This window comes from Podarcis melisellensis (genome assembly GCF_964234715.1).
Source record: "Podarcis melisellensis genome assembly, chromosome: 14".
NCBI classification, from domain to species: domain Eukaryota; kingdom Metazoa; phylum Chordata; class Lepidosauria; order Squamata; family Lacertidae; genus Podarcis; species Podarcis melisellensis.
Genome location: NC_138546.1, coordinates 50,345,553 through 50,365,393, shown reverse-complemented (window position 1 = coordinate 50,365,393; position 19,841 = coordinate 50,345,553). Strand labels below are relative to the sequence as shown.

At 44.4% G+C, this 19,841-nt stretch overlaps 1 protein-coding gene across 4 annotated transcripts in view; it reads right to left on the bottom strand.

Moving 5' to 3' along the window:
- Positions 1-19,841, bottom strand: part of APBA2 (amyloid beta precursor protein binding family A member 2) — a 115,084-nt gene that overhangs the window by 15,675 nt on the left and 79,568 nt on the right. For 3 of the 4 annotated variants that reach the window (XM_081887648.1, XM_081887647.1, XM_081887649.1), the window contains 5 exons: positions 18,826-18,862; positions 11,781-11,926; positions 6,844-6,879; positions 3,152-3,238; positions 172-357 (listed from right to left, as the gene is read on the bottom strand). In XM_081887648.1, the coding sequence (XP_081743774.1) occupies positions 172-357; positions 3,152-3,238; positions 6,844-6,879; positions 11,781-11,926; positions 18,826-18,862 (492 nt within the window). The remainder of the gene's footprint in view (positions 1-171; positions 358-3,151; positions 3,239-6,843; positions 6,880-11,780; positions 11,927-18,825; positions 18,863-19,841) is intronic. The other variant, XM_081887650.1, reaches the window with a different exon arrangement.

The window sequence follows — 19,841 nt, the reverse complement described above, 5'->3', positions numbered from 1 at the left end:
CGGATGTGCATTCTGAGCGGGGAATTCCAAGCGGAATAAAGAGGAAACTTCTTGGGAATGGAAAGGCAGCAAACACGTTGGCCCTGAACATCTCTGAAAGGCTTAACCAAGCAAAAGCTTCAGTCATGCACAACCTCTAAATAATGCATTTTTCCAATGCCGTTCACTTACATCCTCTGATTCGAAGACGTGGCAGATCATCTTGTACTGCTTCTTTCCTTCCTGTGCGCCGGGGGTCGTCTCAATACAGTCCTGCGAAGCTGATCGGGGCATCCGGCGCCTGGCCATCAAAACGACGATGTTACCTATATCGGCAATGTAGGAGATGGTGCGCAGTGCATGGTCCATCATGGTTTCCTAGGAGCAACCGATAAGCCAAAACTATCAACATGGGCCCCCAACTATTTTAAAATGGTGCATGTTCCTTCATATTTTATAAAGAAGAAGAAAACATTAGAAGAACAGTGCCCCACTGCCTTGAAACGGATGTGCCAGTCCACTTCTGCTGCCCAGAACTGAACCAGGGCTGGTGGAAGCTGGAGCCCAACAATATCTGGAGGGTCACAGGTTCCTCATCCCTGAGCTCTTTGGCCCAGTCCAGGCTCTGTTCTGTTCCTAGACTGGCAAGTTCCCCATCTTCCTCATGTCCTGCTTGGGGGCTCTCAGGGGCATCTGAAGGGGAAAGAGGTCACTGGTCTAGAGACAGGCTTTGGCCTGAGCCAGCAGAGCTCCTCCAAAGTTCTTATGGTCTCCATGCTTCAGTTCATCAGTTCACTGCAATCTTGCACAATAATCTGCAGGAAAAATATCCAGAATTCTCCCGCCTCTTCCTGTGTGATGTACAAATCAGCTCCTATTGAACTTGCACTGAAAAGCAAATTTGATTAATCTTTTGCCAATCATTATAGGTCCTTTTAGAGTGTGCTAGTCTTCAGAAAAATCTTACCATTACCTATTGGTATATAGAAGGAATCATTGATTTCTTATTCTTTGATAAATGATGTAGGCAACTCAAACTGTCATTTCAAATAAAAAGCCAAAAGTGTGGGACACACGCGCGCACACACACACACACACATGTGCGCGCGCACACATCTGACATTTCAGTTAATTAAATGGGCATTTAGAGACCCTGGATACAGCTCAATTTAAAGCCATTTAGTTTGTGCTTTTAATTAAATTTGGTGCTTTAAAAACCTTGGCTGTTAAGCCACATATAATGCAGTACTCATTATATTCTGCAAAGAACCGCTTACATTTCAAAATGAAGCATTTCAAAATGAAATGGGTTCAACAAGTCCCTGACAAATAAAACAAATAGACTGGCTATATGGCTCAAATCAACGCAACTAAAATTCACGTGCACTTAAGGAATGTGAGGCATTTGTGAGATCAATTAAGGGAAATAATAGACATTACTGAAAATGTACAATTTAGAAAGCAGGGGAGAGGAAGCTGAATGTTAGAAGATGCAGGTGCTGGAATTTCCCCTAGGCAAGAAATGAAAGTCTGCTGCTGTATTTTTAAAACAAGACAATAGAATTCAGGGTTGAGCGTTCAGAGGACAGAAAATTGAATGCACATCTGCCTCCATTCGTGCTCCTCCTCATGGTCCACACTGATCAAACAAATAATCAATCTGCAGGGACAAAGGTCAAGAGTTGGATCAAAGGAGCTGTAAGTGGAAGAAAAAGGCAGCCACAAAAACTAATCTGCAAATGCATTTGACTGATGGAAGTTGTAATCAAAGCTTCATTAACGTGTAACCCCGAAATTCTGGATCCCCCTGTCAACTGATGCCAAGGTTTTGTGCTAGTTTGTGCCATTTTGTGTTGCGAAACCTGTGTTTTGTGCCACCCTCCAAACCGAGTAATTGACAAAGCAAATTGGGGTCACAAGTTAATGCCAAAAAATCCATAACTGTCCGATTGACACCAAACAGGTGCCAAGGTTTTGTGCTACAAATACCATGTTTTGTGCTGCCCCACAAACTGAGTAATTAAAACTCAAACTGGGGGCCGTAGGGACACCCCAAAACCGAAGCTTGTCTGAAATATCAGGATCACACATTAAAGAAGCTTTAAAAATAGCTGGAAGGCTTGGCAACAGTGGTGTTAATTTAAGCAGCCACTGCAAGCTGAAGACCTGCCTTTGGCTTCCCCCTACCTTTAGTGTATTTGTCATTTTATTAAGCTTTAACAGTGGGCCTGAGGCAATAACGGTGGGGGATTTTAATGAGGATCTGAGCAATCATCCTGCAGAAAGTATTGAGAATGTGAAAGGACAGCGTGGGCAGCTGGCCTGAATGGAAAACTTAGCAGACCTGTGTATGCTCTTATTTTTAAAAAGGCCAGACAAGAGAGATAAAAAATGGCTAATCCCAACCTGCAGGTTTACCATCTAAGGAAGAGACACAACACACAATGGAATGTTGTGTTGCTTTTCCTGATTATCACGCTAGTGCTTCTGCCCCATTTTCTAGCGTTCCTACCTCACTGCAGTACCTGTTGCATGATAGAACGGTGGCTTTCCCCCCCTATATGTCACACTCAATTTCATTCACACAACGACAAATGGCATTGGGCAACACTGCTACTCCCCCCTTTCCACACATGCCTGCTTCTCCCCGCCCCCTTAATTCCCCCATGGAAACAGCAGGAAAGAACCATGATGTTTTATCATTCCAAATTTTGTCACTTTACTCTCACTATTTTTAGGGTTGAGGGGGTTGCAAATGGGTGGTGGTTTGGGTCCCCCCCCCCCCGAACCAGATAACACAGAAATGAGTGCTAAATTATTCCAGGCACAAGGTCTCACATGAGTGACAGTAGGCTTACATAATCTCAAAGGAGGATTGTCAGTTGAAGCTCTGGCAGAGGCTAGCAGTGTTTCTCAAACTTGGGTCCCCAGCTGTTGCTGGACTACAACTCCCATCATCCCTAGCTAGCAGGGCCAATGGTCAGGGATGATGGGAGCTGTAGTCCAACAACAGCTGAGGGCCCAATTGGAGAAACACTGGTAGAGCTAGATTACTTCCATATCCCTTTGGTGCTGGCTGGGGCTGATAGGAGTTGTAGTCCAGAACATCTGAAGGGCACCAGAGGCAGCTCTAGATGCTCATTTTGCGGCATCGGGATTGTATGCCTGTTACCTGTGTATCTGCGTTCAGAACTTTAATCCTCTGTGTGGAGATGAATAGATCCACTTCTGTCAAAGCCTGGGAATCTCCCTCAGAGCTCTGAAAAAAGAAAAGAAGAAGAAAAGAACTTACTTAAGAATTCTTCTCTTGAAAACAGTGCCTTCCTCAACCACCTATTTCAGACATGATGGGAGTACAATGACCAAGCTGTACAAAGTTACTGCAACACAGAACAGATTATTTGGAACGGTACATTTCCAATATACATGCACAAACAGAGATTGAAAGAGGAGCATTCTTAGGGCCTAGTTCACTTGAGGGTATCCTAAGATAAGGATTTCTCACGCTGGCATCTCAGAAGATGGAGCCAGCAAGGGAACGGGAGATGAATTCTCTTGACAAGAGAAACCCGTTTAAGAGTAACAAGTTCAAGAGGGATTGGTTGCATTACTCTATTGCATCAAGAATATGCCTTGCAGAATAACAAATTCATTGGGCTTTTGACATAGTGGGCTCTAGCCCACAAGAGCTTAAGCCCCAATGGGGTTGTAAAGTTTTCTGAGATGCCTTAAGACTCATGGTTGTCTTGATTCCTTAGATCACCGAGGCAGGAGGGGGGCAGACTTTAGGTTTGCAGAGTATACTTTTGGGTTTCTTCTTCTTTTAGTAGAACCCCAAAGTTCACCAACCAGAGCCAGATGGAAAAGGACCAGATAGATGACAACAGTCAAGGATCAGGGAGCCTCTGAGCATGAGAATTTGCTTTCGGTACTAGAGCTCGACCTCGCAGTCCTTTCACACAAAATTTAATTTAGTCTGCCCTCTACCCCAAGGTCCCATTCCTGGTTTTCCTACCTCACCCAAAGTTTAGCAACCTAATTTGGGGGTGTGGGTTGCTTTTATTTATTTTTGTAAAAAAAACATCTGTGACTATTGGTGGCTCTACTGCTAATAGCCCAGAGATCTATCAGTGAAGCTACCTTCTGTCCATGCCTAGTCTTAGATCACAGGTGCAGAGCTCCTTTAAAAAAGTGCCTTGTGCAAGTTGAGCACACAATTTTAAAAAATTAAACAATAAAACTGAAGGTGTTACACTACAATAAGACCATAAAAGCTTTCCTTTTATAAAGTGTGTAAGTCACTTTATAAAGTGAAGTAAGCCCAGCTCAGGGGCTCATACAGAGAACTCGTGTGAGTGTGGAAAATCCTCCTCTGCCTCTTCATTGGAAGTGAGTGAAGTGGCAGCAGAGATGCAGCAGAGATGCCTTCCTTGTAGACAGCTGCTTTCAGCTCACTTCAATCATTTGATTTCTTTTCTCGAAGAACGGTAACCATTCTCTTCTAGCATGCTGATATGTCCCAGCTCAAAATTAAAGAATTAATGTCAGCTTACAATGAGTTTGTGCCAGGGCTGGACACAACATCCCTCATTTGTGATGAAATGCTGGAGGCAAAATGGGAAGGTGCAAGTGCTGTGCGGCCCCCCACCCCCACCCCCCTGCTGCCCCTGCCAAAGCCTTGCATATTGCAGTCATGCGGCTGCGTCTGCCAGATTCTGGTGAGGACTCCCATGAGCCCCAGAGACCTCTGCGCAATCTCACAGGGCTCTCGCACAAGCTTGCCTGAACATAGAAGCTGCAGCAGTCTCTTCTCCTCGCTTCTCTAGTGGCAGGGGAGACATCCCTGCAGAGGCCCCCACAGATTTTGCTGCCTGAGGCAACTGCCTCAGTCTGCCTCCTGGACAGGCCGGCCCTGACTGGAGGCCTCTCAGAAATAAAATAAAATAAATGGAAAGGTGGGGAAGGCTTATTGGAGTACTGCAGGGCCCTGTCAGGCTGCTAACAACTATTTTCAATTTTCCTGAATGACCTATATTTGGTGAGTGGAGAGGCAGTGGTATTCCACAAATGGCACTCCCCACTGGCAACTACCATTTTGCCTCCCCACAGGCAGAGGGTATTCTGGGAAATATGTGATGACCAAGAATCCTACAGCCCCAGTAACTCCCTCACCCCCATTCCCCGCAAATGATGCTTTTCTCCATCTCTCTCCCTCCCCCCCTCCAGTTATAGGTGAAGAAGACTATCTAGCCAAAGTATTTATTTTGCATAATAACAAAAAACTACACTCAATGGAAGACCTATTCTGTTTGCACTCAATGGAAGACCTATTCTGTTTGCTCACTTGCACAAAGGGAAGACAAAAAAGTCAGTCTATTTCTGAAATTCCTTTGTAGTAAAACAGCTACTTTGAGATCTTGTATAGAATGTCCTGGGAGATTGAAGTGCTCTCTTACTGGTTTCTCTGTCTTGTGATTCCTGATGTCCAATTTATGTCCGTTTATGTCCGTTTATTATTTATGTCCGTTTATTAGTCCGTTTATAATAAACGGACATAAATCGGACATCAGGAATCACAAGACAGAGAAACCAGTAGGAGAGCACTTCAATCTCACAGGACATTCTATACAAGATCTCAAAGTAGCTGTTTTACTACAAAGGAATTTCAGAAATAGACTGGAAAGAGAAGCTGCTGAATTGCAACTTATCACCAAACTTAAAACCATGGAGAGACCTGGTCTGAACAAGGACATTGGATTCTTATCTCATTATATATGACAAAGCCACTTTTCACCTTCTCACCCTTGCTTTTTCCTGTAAGACCTATTGCAGTCGTTAAGAGTCGTCAACAGGCTCATCACAGCTATCTGCCAATCACCCATTCCCACCACCCTTCTGAGTAATACCCCTCCCCACCTTCTCACTATATAGAAGGGTCTGGAAACTTCTGTTTCAGTGTATCTGAAGAAGTGTGCATGCACACGAAAGCTCATACCAAGAACTAACTTAGTTGGCAATTAGTTGTAGCTTTGAGAGAGGAAAAGTACCATTCCCAGTATTCTTTGGGGAAAGTGATGTGCTATATATGTGCACTGAATGTGCTTCAAATGCATGGTGTGAAGTTGTATATATTGGTTCCCCATGTACAGCCCATATCCACCATAAGCTGTGCATGCAGTAATGTGGGCTCAAGTCTACAAAACTCCCTCCCAGGTGAGACTAACCAAGTCCCCTCCCTGCTGAACTTCAGGTGCTTGACAAAGACTTTTCCATCCCCACAGATGTTTTAAGGAAGTTCTCTGTGTTTTTTATTATGTATGTTTTTTGAAATGTGTATGTTTACCGGTTAGAAATGATTAAGTGGTATCAAAAAAAAGCTCTAATAAATTGTAAATGGTAATGAATATTGGGTTGCAACACCAATCTTGGCTGCTTCTCCTCCAAAAAGCAATAAAGTATGTCAGATGGAAATAAACTCCTGCAAGAAGAAAATGTGATGTTTATCCAGGCTTAGCAAAACAACAAGAACAACAACAAAATCACCCCCCACAAAAAAACCATTTCACTGGGATGGATAGCCACAGAGGAAAAGAGGAGTTATTTAGCAGGAAAATGGGAAACTCTCTAATAAAACCAACCAACCCTGCGAAAATGGGAAGGTTTCTGATGAAGCCAACCAATCTTTCCCACTCCATCTGGTCAACTGCATTTTAAAATGAGCAAAAACAGAAAGCTACAGCTTGACGGAGATCCACAATGAGAGACACAACACTCCAGGATGCACAAAGACCACAGAAAACATAAACAACAAAAATAACCAAATGTAAAACAGACAATAGCATTCAAGAAAAACAGTCTACACACCGCTTTTTTCTTGATTTTAGCTGCCTTTTGCATCCTCTGGGGAGAAGCATTTAAAAATAAAAAGGGAAACAGACAAATGCACAAAAAGAAAACGAGAGAAAGAGATATTATGTGAAGTCAGGGAAATCTTTCATCAAAAGATTCTCAAACCTATTATCTACAGAAATAAAGGAAGGAAGGCTATTGCTGGTCTTTATATGTGTGTACATGTGTGTCAGTATCATCCATCGGTTACAGAAACTGCTGCATAATTTTGTTGATTTTAGCTGCAGATTATATTTCCATACTACACAAACAGTTACAACCCCAATCTGTTCCAGTGAACCCCCAAATCCCATGCCATCTAATATCCAAATGCAGAAGCCAAGCTTTTGCATCCTAGGACATGGAGTTAATCCTCCAAGCTGGATCATTCTGATATTGCTGTAGCCCAGCCCACATAACCCAATGATGTCATCAGGTCAGAGGTGAATGTAGCTTAGGACTAGTGAGCGAAAGCAGGAACAGCTTCCACATGCCTGTCAAAACCACACCCACTTTTATGTCAAGAATCACGTTGCTAGTCCCAATACTATCAAACGCTTGTCAAGTTGCCTCTCAACTTGTCACTTAGCAAAACTGAACCCCAGTTCCTTCTCAGTCTGTCCATACAAACTTAGTTTCCTGCAAACCTTCCCCTTTTGGGCTCTCTTTCTCTGACTTTAGCAAGTGGGGGAAATGTGCAAGATCCCTCCATCCTATAAAAAACAAATTGTGCAAATGTCAAAAGATTCAAACTTTCTCCAGATTGGCCATACAAGCAAATGTATGAAAGCTGCCATATACTGGAGTCCCACCACTGCTCTATCCAGCCCAACTGGCAAAGGGTTTCCAAATCTCAGACAAGAAGAGCCTTATCCAGCCCAGATCCACTGGAAATGCCAGGAATTGTGCCTGGGACCTTCTGCATGCACCACATAACTACAGCCCCTCCTTCTGAGGCATAAGAAGATAGCTGACACAGACCACACATTCCACCTAGTCCAGCAGTGCCTACTTGGGGTAGCAACAGATCTCCAGGGTCCCACACAGAAATCTTCCCCATCACCTGCTGTAGGATCATTTTAACTAAAGATGCCAGGGATTGAACCTGGGAACTTTTCCATGCAAAATCAGTGCTCTATCAGTGAGTTATGCCTCTTTCTTCCACTTTTGCAAAGGAAATTAACCTTAAAAAAACCACCCAAGACTCGGATAAGTTCTGTGGCCCTCAGTGCAGCCAACAAAGTGGGGTGGGGGCAGGGATACATATCAAAATAAATTCTCCATTAAGATAGAATATCAAAACAAATTCAGATGCTTCTGGGGCAGCTTAAACTGGCATTGGCATCATAACTCAACCTGGTGCCCTCCAGATGCTTGGACACCAACTCCCATCACCCCCAGTCAGATTGGTCAGTGTTCAGGGATGGTGGAAGTCAAGAGTTCCACAACTTCTGAAGAGTACCTCATTGGGGAAGGCTGTTGTAGGCTCATAGCTCCTTGTAAACCATAAGGTTATATCCAAGGCTAGTCCTACTCAGAGCAGACTGTAACTTTGCTGTCTAAAGCAGCATTTTTATATAGTCTGTCACTCCTATTTTATATAATAAACCAAGTTTTCTTTATTTCTTTGTGTGAAAGCTTCTTTGGGGGCATAAGGTTAAAGGTCAAAACATGTCCATAACAAGTGAACATCATACAGGTAATTCCAGCAAAAGATCCGAAACCTCACAGGACTGCTGGCTGTGCACATGTGAGTCCAGGTACACATTTGTAACAGCACAACAAAATCAGACCAGAGGTCCCTTTAGTCCAGCATCCACATGGTGATCAGCCAGATCCTTCCAGGAGGCTCTTAATCAGAAGTCAAGGAAGGGGGGCTGAAGCCTGACTTGGAGAGGGGGGCCAGTGAATTGTGGGGTACTGTTCTGGCCAGAAGGCAAGAGTCAAAAGCAGGGGAAGCTTCAGAGCTGGAGGTTGGAGCACAGAATGAGCCAGAAGAGGAGGAGGAGGAAGAGTTGGTCAGGTAAGTGAAGAGCCAGGTGCTCCCCCATGCCCTTCTGCACCCCTGTCTCCCAGAATGTGCAGAGGAAGTTTCCATGCAGGCACAGCTTCCGGTTGTGAGTGTGCTGTCTGTCAGAGGAAGGTGCATAAACTGGTGGAGGGAGAGTGGTCCTGGGTTGCTGCACCTGCGCCATAGAGTGTGGACCTGGGAATAGCTGCTGAGATGCTAGATTGGTGTGGATATGTCTCCAGAGCTGCAGAAGTGACTGTAAGTGTTATCTTTCACAATAAAGAATTGATTATTGAAATGAGCCCTTGAAATGAGACAGGCTACCCAGCAAATGCAGTAACATCTCACTGCAAGAAAAGAGGACTAAATTGGGGCAGAAATTTATATTCTATTTAATAAATTAAAAAGAAAGAACAAGATAGTTTTGCTGCCCGCTTCTTATGAAGAGTTGCATGCAGCATTGAGCCGCTATTAAAATAGGAGCAGCCAACCATCTTTGAGAGACTGCCTACCAAAGAAAACCAGACAGCATTGGAACTGATCAACAGTGCTGCACTTTGGCACAATACAAATCAAGTTTCGTTTGTGGTTGCCAGTTTCTCTTTTTTTTCCTCTTGAAAGCCAAACCACTCATTAGGAGCCGGAATGGGGAAAGCAATTAAAAGGGGGAAATGCTATTTCTCTAACGAGAATGAGCAGTGACACTTTTAACCTGTATTTAAAGCTGAGATTTAGTGACACTGGGCTGTGCAAGGTGCCTTGACCACAAAAATGTCAAATGTCTGCAAGTATCTCCATGACTTGTATTGCATAGAACTGTAGAGCTGGAAGGGACCCCCAAAGTCATCTAGTCCAATGCTCTTCAATGCAGGAATCATCACTAAAGTTTCCCCGACAGATAGCCATCCAACCTCTATTTAAGCACCTCCAAGGTTACCAGCCCAATAGAAGTTAAGATATTTGCACATATAGCTATTGTGGGCTATTTAGAAGCTTTCTTACTAGCCAAGCAACAACAGACAGTTCCTTGTGCACCACCTTGAACTCCTTGGGAGAAAAGGTGAATGAATGAATGAGAGAACCTGCATAAGCAGCAGGAACTGGGCAGATGAAGGAGTGGAGCTGCACCAGGGCTGGGGAACCCCTTTGGCGAGAGGGCTGCTTTCCCTTCTGCATTTCCTGCCTCACAGGGTTGTTGTGGGGATTAAATGAGGAAGGGGAGAACCATGTAGGCCACTTGGAGTTCCTTGGATGAAAAGATGGGATATAAATGCAATAAAATAAAAGATAAAGAATACAAGTTGTTGTTCCATCCATGCCTCTTAAAGAGCAAGGATCCTAGACCTCATGTCTACCAGGGGAGAGAGGCAGTGCTTAGGTTCAAGAGTGTTTCAGACTAACTTCTAGGAGCAGCAGGTAAGGCAGTTTCACAGATGTGCCTCCCTCCATAGCTTTCCACCCCCCCCATTAGTGTTGTTACCTAATGGGTAATTTAGCTAACCAACTCTGTTATTGCCAATATGCAGTAAGCTTAGGCTGAACATTATTCTTATTCTTATTATTGATGTTGTGCCCCCTCAGCTTGGCGCCTTATTAATTTTATTTCTACGCACCTCTTTCCACTCAATTTCCATTGCGGGCCTTTTGTATTTGCTTATGTTAACATAATTTCTAATGTTACAGGTGTCACATGATGCCAGTTCCACATTTGTAAGAGCTTGAAACACCTGCCCTTTGGAACTCCCTGCCTATGATATCAGACAGGTGCCCTCACGCTGCTCTTTTTGAAACCTACTAAAACCATTTTTGTTTAGTCAAGTCTACCCAAGTATTCAGAAAGCTGATGCAAATTTTAATCTGTTTTCAGTTTATTGTTGATTTAAATTCTGTAAAAGCTTTAAATGGTTAATTCTTCTTATTGATAATGTTATTGTTTAAAACTTTGGTAACCAACCCACTTTGAGGGGTTTTTTTATACCAATCAAACGATGTACAAATCTTATGAAATAAATTAATAATGGATTGGCCAAGATATCATTAGATGTGATTTTACATGTGGTTATCTGTAACTCTCCTCTGCATTTATTTTCAACTTTTCATCATTTAAACACTCTCTGTCCTTATACCTGCAAAAAGATTGATAGTAATATATTGCAGGGGGGAAATATGGCCCCTTTCAATCAATGTGACATGACAACTCTTGCAACCCATGAATGGATTGCTTGGACATATGCATGGACATATTTAGTGATATTTAGAATGTATTTATCAAAACCATAGTGACCCATGGACCAACATATACCTGGGGGAAACAATAAGTTTATTCATTAACCTATATACTACATTGTTCTGTAAATTATTGTTATTGTTATTATATGTTATTATTATTTTGTTACTGTTGTTTTCCCCTGCCTTTTAAAATGTTTATGCATCCTTTTTCTTTTTCCTCTTTCTTTTTTCCCTTCTTTCTTCTTCTCTTATTTACTTTACTGTAACCCACTGGAATAAAATATAAATAAAAAAATATAGATACTCCCTTCCACTCCACCCACCAAAAGTAATGATGAAGCAACACTAAGATATCCACAACATACAGGGATATGAAAGCATTTATCTGAGCTTTTTGTGACACAAGCCTGGAAAGCCACAACTGGCTGTTACTCTGATTTGGGGGAACTTTGAAAGAACCTGTGCATTATTTATATTCTGCTGCTCTGTGGCTGCACACACAGTTTGGGTAGCAGGGAGAGAGAAATTAACGCAATGGTGGGAACCAAGAGGGTTTTGCCACAGCCATGCGGGAATTCTCTGCTGTGGATGCAGAGGGGCAGATGTTTCCGACTCTTCTGAGTTCAATCATCAAGGGATCCCAAATCCTCTTCCATGGATCGAAAACATCTACCTTGACGCGGCTCACTGCCTCCTGGGCTTGCATCATTCGGATGTTTTTGGAGGGGTTGCGCTCCGAGAGCAGCTGCGTGGAGCCCAAGTAATTGGCTGCAAAGATGATGCCATCAATGAGGTCTTCGGGTTCGCAAGGTCCTGGAACTAAAAAGCCAGAAGGCAGGCAATTATTTCTCTCCTAAGACAGAGCAGCAGAGAGGCAAAACGGAGCAAGGAAGAGCACTCCGTACTTCCACACACTGCCCTCAATAGACTATCCTTTTGCTGTAGATGCCTAGCTAATTGCAAAGAGCACAGCGCAACAGCAGCAACAAATATTTAAACAAGAGCATTCGGTCCATGCACTTGTGGGTCAGGGAATGAGGAAGCAAAAAGCAGTGTTAAAATTAAAAGTAAAGCAGATATAACAGCACCAACTTCAAACCATTTTAATGGCAATTTCACCTCCCCAAAGAAAGGGCTGTGAGTCAGGAAGAGAAAACTCTCACCATCCTCCCCAATCTAAGGCTGAGCTAAAAGCTAAGTGTCTGAACTGGAGGGGGTGGAAGAAATGGGGGGTACTTAAAAGCAGGAGATGTTCTCAAGCAGGCTCTTCTTATGTTCTTCTATTTCCCCCCAGAATGGCCCCTTTGCAGTATTCTGGGGCGTTTGGAGGAGGGGAGGGAACAGGGGCCACCACACTTCCCCCAACACACACACCAAAAGCCTAGTTCTTGAGAGGGTGCAGGGTGCTCCATGCCATCTGGGAGGAAGCTGCCCCTTGAAAAACTACCAAAAAGTCCTCAGATTAGCGAATGTCACCAAATTCCATTTCCCATGGTCCTTTGGGGGCAGTCCTGACAGTTAAGCAGATACAAAGCGAATAAAGGGTTGTAGAGAAACCTTGGCCAGCTAGGGGTGATTCATAAGTAATGGCAGTGAAATGCACGCCCTCTGGGACATAAGACTGGGCCAATGGCCCATCCCGTCCAGGATCCTGTTCTCACAGTGGCTAACTAGATGCCTGCAGGAAACTTGTAAGCAGGACCTGAGCACAGGAGGACAAGTCTTTGCAGCAGAGAACAAGGCCTTGCAACGAGGAAAACTAACACAATAACCCTCACACTTAAATGCACCCCATGTTGCCCACAATGAGCTCTCCTTGGTGCTGAGCCAGCCAACCTGCTTTGCTCTGAGGGCAGGACCAGCACAAGATATCTGTAATCTCGGAAACGAGAAGGGGAAATATATTGGTGGAGAGGAACCCCTGGATCTGGGAGCAGTTAGAAGAGGTAGCTTTGGAGGCGCTTCCTTGTACCAACCAGCTCTAAGATTTCACCATTTGTTTAAAATGTTGCACCCTGCATTACCAGATATGCCAGACTATCAAAGTGCCCAAGGTTCCATAACCAACACTATAATAAAATGATGATGCTGTTGATTTCATTAAAATAAAAACAACAACTTTAAAATGCAGTAAAATAATTATCCCAGGGCCCTAGCTTTCCAGAGCAGAGGTTAGCTGGGACTCTGTGCAGGGCCCTTTGCTCACAGAGAAGGGGCTCTCGTTCCTTGCTGCTTTCAGTCGCTCTTTCCTGCACTTTCCCCAGCTCTCTGCAAATAGGTCCCCACCTTGCATATGTTTGGCCAAATGGCTACAAATGGAATGATTGACGCCTTGCACTTATTTATTTTCTAAAGTTTTATTAAAATGCAAATTTATATTATTACATTCTTTAAAAACAGAGAGTTGTATCCAGCTATGTTTACTCAGAGTAAATCCACTGCATTAGTCGTTCACCTAACAAGTCCCATCAGGAGAATCTCTGCAAATAAACTTCCCTGTGCACAATGGGGCTTCTCCCTCTCCTCCCCTGTGCCCCCATTTCCCTAACACTGGCTTGGGGGGGTCAGGAGAATCCTCCCCACAGAAGAGTAGATGTGGGGAGGACAGGGGGCCATTCCATCTGACAAGCTGAAATGCTTGCACAGATGGAAGATTCATCATGGTGCTTCACTGAAGTCCACTCGGTGTATTTAGCTTTTTTATTTTTGCCATATCATTTTAATGATATATTTGCTTGTTTATGCTACAATGACATTTCTGGCTCCTGACCAGACTAACTTATTAACAAAACGTCACTCAGATCCTCTTCAAAGGGAGGGTGTGCAGCAGTGAGATTGGGAGATCTCAAGCCACCTTTTATTTTGTGTGCTGAGATTTGCAGGCACCTGTGTCTCCTGCAATCTCTGCTATTTCCAGACCTTAGCCAGGTTTTGCTGGTTGCAAGTGTCAGGGAAGGAACTTTCCCTCCCTTTAGCAATGAGGTGACAGAAACAGAAGCTCTGAACATGCTCACTGCAGCTGGAGCTGGAAGCTGTTCAGAGAAATGGAGGAAGAGACTGAAAACTGAAGGGCTGAAAAGACTGATAAATCAGCAGTCAAGGGGGATGTGGCGAATCAAGAGACATACTTCCAGCTGGAGCCTCAAAGGGCAGAGAGAATGACCAATAAGACTGAGTTTCTCCTCTTTTAAAGCCAAAATGAGTGCAATAATTGACCCAAGGCTAGAAGCAGAGCATTGTCTCTCCATGTAATGAATGTGGGCAGGGGAGGGGAGGTTATCTGCACAGGAGACTGCTGGGACAGTGGAGGCATAGATGACACAACCCTCAACAGCCTGGTGCCTGCCAGATGCTCTGGGCTACAACAATCCGTTTACGATAAAGAAAACAATGCCGGACCTGAAGAATTTGGAGCAAATGATTCAGCAGAGGAAACACAGCCCAGAATAACTAAGGAGATAGTACAAGAATACTTGGCTAGTCTAGATGTATTCAAGTCTCCAGGGCCAGATGAACTGCATCCAAGAGTATTAAAAGAACTGGCAGATGTGATCTCAGAACCACTGGCAGTCATCTTTGAGAATTCCTGGAGAACAGGCGAAGTCCCGGCAGACTGGAGGAGGGCAAATGTTGTCCCTATTTTCAAAAAGGGGAAAAGAGAGGACCCAAATAATTACCGCCCAGTCAGTCTGACATCAATACCAGGGAAGATTCTGGAGCAGATCATTAAGCACACAGTCTGTGAGCACCTAGAAAGGAATGCTGTGATCACCAATAGTCAGCATGGATTTCTGAAAAATAAGTCATGTCAGACTAACCTGATCTCGTTTTCTGACAGAATTACAAGCCTGGTAGATGAAGGGAACGCAGTGGATGTAGCCTACCTTGATTTCAGCAAGGCATTTGAAAAGGTGCCCCATGATATTCTTGTAAAGAAGCTGGTAAAATGCGGTCTTGACTATGCTACCACTCAGTGGATTTGTAACTGGCTGACTGACCGAACCCAAAGGGTGCTCATCAATGGTTCCTCTTCATCCTGGAGAAGAGTGACTAGTGGGGTGCCACAGGGTTCTGTCTTGGGCCTGGTCTTATTCAACATCTTTATCAGCGACTTGGATGATGGACTCAAAGGCATCCTGATCAAATTTGCAGATGACACCAAACTGGGAGGGGTGGCTAACACTCCAGAGGACAGGATCACACTTCAAAACGACCTTGACAGGTTAGAGAACTGGGCCAAAACAAACAAGATGAATTTTAACAGGGAGAAATGTAAAGTATTGCACTTGGGCAAAAAAAAAATGAGGGGCACAAATACAAGATGGGTGACACCTGGCTTGAGAGCAGTACATGTGAAAAGGATCTAGGAGTCTTGGTTGACCACAAACTTGACATGAGCCAACAGTGTGACGCGGCAGCTTAAAAAGCCAATGCAATTCTGGGCTGCATCAATAGGAGTATAGCATCTAGATCAAGGAAAGTAATAGTGCCACTGTATTCTGCTCTGGTCAGACCTCACCTGGAGTGTTGTGTCCCGTTCTGGGCACTACAGTTCAAGAAGGACACTGACAAACTGGAACGTGTCCAGAGGAGGGCAACCAAAATGGTCAAAGGCCTGGAAACGATGAGGAATGACTAAGGGAGCTGGGCATGTTTAGCCTGGAGAAGAGGAGGTTAAGAGGTGATATGATAGCCATGTTCAAATATATAAAAGGATGTCACATAGAGGAGGGAGAAAGGTTGTTTTCTGCTACTCCAGAGAAACGGACACGGAGCAATGGATCCAAACTACAAGAAAGAAGATTCCACCTAAACATTAGGAAGAACTTCCTGACAGTAAGAGCTGTTCAACAGTGGAATTTGCTGCCAAGGAGTGTGGTGGAGTCTCCTTCTTTGGAGGTCTTTAAGCAGAGGCTTGACAACCATATGTCAGGAATGCTCTGATGGTGTTTCCTGCTTGGCAGGGGGTTGGACTCGATGGCCCTTGTGGTCTCTTCCAACTCTATGATTCTATGATTCTACGAAGTTCTATGGCAATAAAGCAATGGAGGAAGATGCCTTGAACCATGTCAGATTATCTCTCCATCTAGCCCTGCGCTGTCTACTCCATGGGTAGGCAACGTGGTGCCCCTCTGATGCTGTTGAACTCCAATTCCCATTCAGCCCCAGGATGATGGGAGCTGCAGTTGCATAATATCTGGAAGGCATAATGTTGGCTGGCCTACTCTATTTTGACTGGTGGCAGCTCTCTGGGGACTCAGACAAAGATTTGTCCCTCTAATAGTTGTTGCAGGTGACGTCACTCAGGACCTTCTGCATGCAAAGCAGCTACTCTCTCCCTGGAGCAAAAATGGGGGCTGGGAGGATTTAGGGTTGATCTTTCAAGAGGGCTCATTTGCTTGAATTAAGCCAAGGCCTACAATCCTAGTTAATACATACAGGTTATACATGACAAAGTATAAAAGAACCCAACAGGATCAGAGGAATGTATCTATGTTTTTTATTCAAATATAGCTGCTATGCTTTGCACACTTACTGCTAGTACCGTATTTTTCGTCCCATAGGACTCTCCGTCCCATAGGACGCACCTAGTTTTTTTTTGGGGGGGGGAATAAAGGATTTTTTCCCCTTTATTTCCCCCCCCCCAAAAAAAAAACCAGGTCAGGGAAACCGAACCAGGTCGAGGAACAGCGGGATGGCAGCGCTGCGCCTCCCTGCTGTCCCCCAAGCTTGTGGGGCTGGCTGATGTCTGCCCGGCGCGCGGGGCGCTCTGCTTCAGGCAGGCTGCTATCCGCAGCGAGGGGAGCCCTGCGGGGAACTCCTGCAGGGCTCCCCATGCTGCGGATGTCTGCCCGGTGCGAGGGGCGCTCTGCTTCAGGGCGCCCCGCCCACCGGGCGGCAGGCTGCTATCCACAGTGTAGGGAGCCCTGCGGGGAACTCCCGCAGGGCTGCCTAGGCTGCGGATGTCTTCCTGAAGCCAAGCTTCAGCGAAAGCCTGCATTCGCCCCATAGGACACACCCAGATTTCCCCTTCATTTTTGGAGGGGGAAAAGTGTGTCCTATAGGGTGAAAAATACGGTAAGTCCAAATGAATTCAGCTGTGCTTACACCTGAGTAGACATGCATCGGATTGCTCTCTTGTGCACTGAAGCACCATACATAGCCTTGCTTTTATGGACTTAGCCACATTAGGAGGAAATATTCCAGGGACAATTCAGTCTCTGATAAAAAGCTTATATAACTTTTGTCATAAATAAAACATGTTAGTTGGGGGGGGTGAAACACACAAACACACAAACACGGCTGAAATTCAACACACACCTAACTGGCAGTGAGTCACACTGGACTTAACAGGGCTGACTCCTGAGTAGACACATGTAGGAGGTCAATGTAGGGAGGGCGCTCTCTACTCTGTGCCAGCTCTGCCTGCTTTTGCATGCACAACCCGTCAACAAGAGCTGGTTTCTCTCTCAGTCAGATTTAATGGAAGACAAGAAGCATCCATAATGTCATCCTCAGAAAAGGACAAATGAGGCACAGCTAAGTGGACCTTCCACCCTCTGCTGTCAACAAGGTTCTCAGTGAAGATCAATCATACAAAGAAGTTTAATTTCATTAGGTCAGCCATCAGCACCAATTATTAGTATACTAATTAAATGTCCCAAAGTCAGAGGGGTGCTAGAACCATACAAATAAGTCTGCATAATATGCCTTGCTGTGGGAGACTTCCAAATGTCAGTTTATTTAGCCTGTAAAATAGAAATTGCACTGATTTCTATTAATGGGGCTCTCAAAATATGACTGGAAGCAAAAAAAGAAAAGCCATCTCTAAAGGACATAAGCACAGTTTCTTAACAGTATTCAGTCTAAGCCCGTGGTTCCCAACGTAGGACACATGCCCCACAGGGGGGCAATTCGATTTTTAAGGGGGGCAAATTGTGAATGAGTTATTAATAGTGAAATTTAGGCTTCCTCCATGTGAATAGGAGTTCACTTTGAATAATAAGAATTCTACGTCACAGGGGACGGATAGGCATCAGGATTGTAGAGATGCTTAGGTGGGGCATGGCCAAAAAAAGGTTGGGAACTACTGGTCTAAGCCATATAGGGACCATATGTTGACCATATGTTGACCATCTGGTTCATTTCAAGCCTCTAAACTGGGGTGGGAAAAGCAAGCATATATTTGGGGCTCGATAACAGGATTGGCAGGTTGGAGAAAGCTGGGCTGGACCTCCAGTTTGTGGGACTACTAACTCCCATCATGGCTGTTCACTGGCCAAGGGGACTGGGGCTGATGGGAGCTGGAATCAACAGGCTCTCCAACCCTGGATTAAACAATAAAGCGACTCACTTCCCTTCTATGTAAGCACAGAAATCTCCCAGCTTTTAACGATAAGAGGCCATGTTCCAACCACACAAAATTCACATCTGTTGCTCTGCCCACTTTTGACTCCGGCCCCTCTGACCACTGGCATGTGGCCCCTGGCAGGCTGCACTTTTGGAAATGTGGCCCTCAAGTGGCAAAGGTTTCTCAATCCCTCCCCTTCTCTCGCTGTAGAATGCAGGGTTGTCTCAGGAAGGAGACACAGCTGCCCCCAAGTCTGATAAATCTCATGGCACATAATAAATCATCTCTCGATAAGTCAGGATTCCCCATCCCCACCCCTGCAGTCTTAATGTTATAAACATTAGGAATCCTGTGAAGATGCACTTACCATCAACAAAGCTTGGGAAGGAGGACACCTTCTTTGTCTGTGTGGATAGAAAAATAAAGAGCTTATAACTCTATAGAAATAGTAAGATGTTTATTATGAAAAATGCATGCACAGGACGCGGAGGAAGAACAGAAGCATTTTTCATTCATTTTTCATCATAATTACCGTAATTTTAGGCGACTACATGACATTGGCCTGATTCACACATCACAATAAGTGATAGCTCTGCTATTCCCATCCCCTGGGCAGGGAGAATACCATGATCTCTGGCTTAGCATTACATTCATACCAGGGGGACATGGTTAGTCTCTCTCCAAATAAACAAGATTCATTTTTTTCCCTTACTGACTGTGGTTTGTTGGGAGCGAAACCCACTGCAGTCCAAAGTTTTGATGAAATGCCAAGCCAGAGATTATGGTTTGTTTCCTCTGCATGGAAGCAGGAAGGAGTAGTAGAAGCTTTTTAGGCATGGTCATGGTGAACAATTAAGAAGTTGTTAAGGGCTTGGCAACATAACAATTGTGTGTTCTTGATTAAAAGCAGCAGCACCCCTCTTAAAAAGTAATCTCTGCGTTATTGAACATGGCTCAACTCCACATGCAAATAAATCTTGTACAATCTGCTGGTTAGCACTGTTTTTATGGATGTATTTTCTTTAAAACTGTCATCACTTCCCTGGCATGCTTGAAGCTCAGAACAACACACTTCTGAAAAGTCTCATCAGCATAAGAACACCCAAGTGTCATTCCTGTTTTTTTAAAAACACAAAAGCCTGGCACAGTCTCAAATCTCATCTGGGGGCAGGCAGTGCTTATATTGTCACAAATTAGTATTATGGACAGACTCGTGTGTACAACTGACACCTCCACACACCTCTGAGAAAACAGTCTCTGAGTTTAACCCTAAATGTCTCACCTCAAATGTCAGCCTCAACAAACCACAAAGGGCCGGCCTCCAGCCCCACAGGTGTCTCTTATCACCCTTCACCACTGATCATGCTGGCTGGGGCCGGTCCA